The sequence below is a fragment of the Laetiporus sulphureus genome, assembly GCF_001632365.1.
Source record: "Laetiporus sulphureus 93-53 unplaced genomic scaffold LAESUscaffold_125, whole genome shotgun sequence".
Lineage (NCBI taxonomy): Eukaryota > Fungi > Basidiomycota > Agaricomycetes > Polyporales > Laetiporaceae > Laetiporus > Laetiporus sulphureus.
This window is the reverse complement of record NW_024468634.1, coordinates 11,061-13,427: the sequence shown is the minus strand read 5'-3', so window position 1 is coordinate 13,427 and position 2,367 is coordinate 11,061. Positions and strand designations below refer to the sequence as shown.

Below are 2,367 nucleotides of genomic sequence, written 5' to 3'. Positions count from 1 at the left end.
CGGTGACTTCGCCATCGAGGAATACCGTCTGGCCATGCACGAGTACGCGGTCGACCGCGCCGCTGACGACGGTGCCCTCGAGCGGGGACCAAGTGCCGGCCTTGTTGTGGAATTTCGCCTTACGCCCGACGATGACCTCGACGCCCGTGTGGCTCTGGTCTGGCAGGCCGAAGATGCGGACGGGCGCTTCGTGCAGGCGCCCGACAGTGGATGGTGTGTGCGTGTTTCCCCTTGCAAGAGGACCGTCTGGATTGTTGGAGATGGGCGATTGTTTTGAGCAGAAAGGCAAGCATTGAGCTTCCTTTCATTGTGTGTAAGGACTATGTAGACAAGCACACAAGTCTGCCCTTCATTCTGTGCAGAACTGGTAAGACGGCCTGCATCCCTTCATAATCGATGAGTCTCTTACTACATTCAGCACTACGAAGCATTCAAATGACTTAACATGCTGCCTGATGCGTTCCTAATCCACGACAATAGCTGCTCGTCCTTCCTTCTCTCCCTATCCCTAAGCGCCCGCCATCATGCGTGAACCCATTCTGCGACCGTTCTATCATACTTGATAGCTGAAGAGGCGAACTGGCGAGCACTAAATAGAGTAGGGAGTATATTGATCATGTATTCATGCACCCGAGGAATTCGGCCATACATAGCTAGACGTTCGAAGACGAATATCGCGCGCCGCGCGCGAACTCTGAGTCTTGCCTCCTGTGCACTTCATTGGGCGGGCGTGAGCGTTGTCGATGAGCCGTCGGAGACCGGGAACGTTTCCTTGGGAAGCGATTGTTGCAGGTCCACTGTACAATGAACATAAGGTCAGTTGAGTAATAAGACCGTAGAATAAAAACATACACACCTGGTTGAACGCGGACGATGGACGTATTCAAACTTGTGCGGGACCGTTGCGTGGCAACATCACACGTTCCAATTGGCTGGACATGCGTAGGCGGGTTGAGACCTTTGCAAGGCCGATGAATCGCCGGATGCCACTGTCACCCGTCTCATTGCAACACAATAACGACTCTATGATCATCAAATGAAGCTAACATAAAATCAGCCCCCCGCAACGGCACAAAATTGGCACATACATACGTACATTCCAATAGCAATGGGGTCTCCGTCAATGTATTCGGGTAGTCATGATGTCAATGGTGGGCTCGGCTTGCCTTCCTAGCAAGGTAAACAGTTCGTCAGTACCCTGAGATTAGAAACGGCGACAGCGGCTACCTTAAAACATTCCGTGTGACGATCTCGGTGGGACCGTACAACACGCGCCGAACCTATCCGCTCATTGAGAACGGTATCGATTGCATAGCATATGGCCGGCAAACGCCTAGCGTGTACGATCGTTGCGGGAGCCCGCTGCAGCGTAGCGCGATTGGGCTCGTGGCCACGGCCCACGGGAACGGATTGATGACAATGACCTGCGAGTTCAGCCTGACATCAGTCCCTGTAGGTAACAAAAGACTTACTTGAGAGGCCTTCTCGATGGAATGCAGCTATCGCTTAGCACATCCTTACACGCGTCATAGTCGAGCGCAGCGACCCATCCCGCATGCAAGAATGGCCTGAGGATCAATAAAGAAAGTCAATAACCTGAAATCGATGTTTGTACAACACGTACTACTCACGCACCCCGGCAATTCAGCCATACACAGTTAGGCATTCGAAGACCAGTGTCACGCGCCGCGCATGAACTTGGAGTCTCGCCTTCCGCAGGCCTCATTGAACAGGCACGCGCAGGCTGGCTGCGCAGTGGATACGCACGGTCCCAGTCCCAGAAGACGGGCTCGCCGAGGATGTCCTTGGCGATGTCGCGCACGTCGGCATTGGACTTTCCCTCAGCAGTAGCAAGGTAGCTTTTAACAGCCTCGTCGTCCTTGATCGCCGAGCGGTGGATATCCCGCTCAACCGCTGCGCGCGTCAGCACCGAAAACACGAGATTCAGGATCGCCGACACTCACTTTCATCGAACGTGACAAGCTTGTTGCACGCGAGCCACTCGGCCTCGATCCTGCACACCTCTGCGGCACCATCATCGCGTGCCTCAGCGTCTTCAACTGCCTCCACGAGCGCCTTGTCGCGTGATGTCACACCCAGTATTGACGGGTGGTCCCTCGTGCCAACGGTGGATGAGATCAAGCGGGTGCTCTCCGCGTCGGCGCGCGTGATGAGGAGCATGGGGTGCATGAGGAGGTTGAGCTGGAAGTGCTCGGCGATGAGGCGGGAGAGGTACGAGCATTCCCGATGAACCGTCGAGAGCCAGGAATGCTCCTTTGGGTAGCGATCATTACAGCCCCCTGCACGACGAATGAGATCAGTCGTTTGGTACAACAGTGCAGTGAGAACGTACGCGCACCGCCCAAA

At 55.0% G+C, this 2,367-nt stretch overlaps 3 protein-coding genes across 3 annotated transcripts; 1 reads left to right on the top strand and 2 right to left on the bottom strand.

The window, feature by feature from the left end:
* LAESUDRAFT_732961 (uncharacterized protein) lies at positions 1 to 520 on the top strand. The gene is made up of 3 exons (XM_040910347.1): positions 1 to 246; positions 303 to 354; positions 410 to 520. The coding sequence occupies exons 1-3, from the start codon at positions 35 to 37 to the stop codon at positions 437 to 439; spliced, it is 294 nt and encodes a 97-aa protein (XP_040757449.1). The 5' UTR covers positions 1 to 34; the 3' UTR covers positions 440 to 520.
* An 89-nt stretch (positions 521 to 609) lies between these two features.
* LAESUDRAFT_732960 (uncharacterized protein) lies at positions 610 to 932 on the bottom strand (the record flags this gene model as incomplete). The annotated part of the gene is made up of 2 exons (XM_040910346.1): positions 610 to 797; positions 855 to 932. Coding segments are annotated over 2 exons (222 nt in total), but the record flags the coding sequence as incomplete, so codon positions are not given.
* A 401-nt stretch (positions 933 to 1,333) lies between these two features.
* Positions 1,334 to 2,190, bottom strand: LAESUDRAFT_765263 (ICL-domain-containing protein; the record flags this gene model as incomplete). The annotated part of the gene is made up of 4 exons (XM_040913623.1): positions 1,334 to 1,424; positions 1,473 to 1,568; positions 1,632 to 1,914; positions 1,965 to 2,190. 4 exons carry the CDS (start codon positions 2,188 to 2,190, stop codon positions 1,334 to 1,336), a joined length of 696 nt encoding a protein of 231 aa, XP_040757447.1.
* Positions 2,191 to 2,367: the final 177 nt, after the last annotated feature.

Coding starts and splice junctions, on each gene's coding strand:
- LAESUDRAFT_732961 (XM_040910347.1), top strand. CDS start 35: ATGCACGAGTACGCGGTCGACCGCGCCGCTGACGACGGTGCCCTCGAG. Junction 247..302: donor TCCCCTTGCAAGAGGACCGT/CTGGATTGTTGG, acceptor CATTGAGCTTCC/TTTCATTGTGTGTAAGGACT. Junction 355..409: donor ACACAAGTCTGCCCTTCATT/CTGTGCAGAACT, acceptor TGAGTCTCTTAC/TACATTCAGCACTACGAAGC.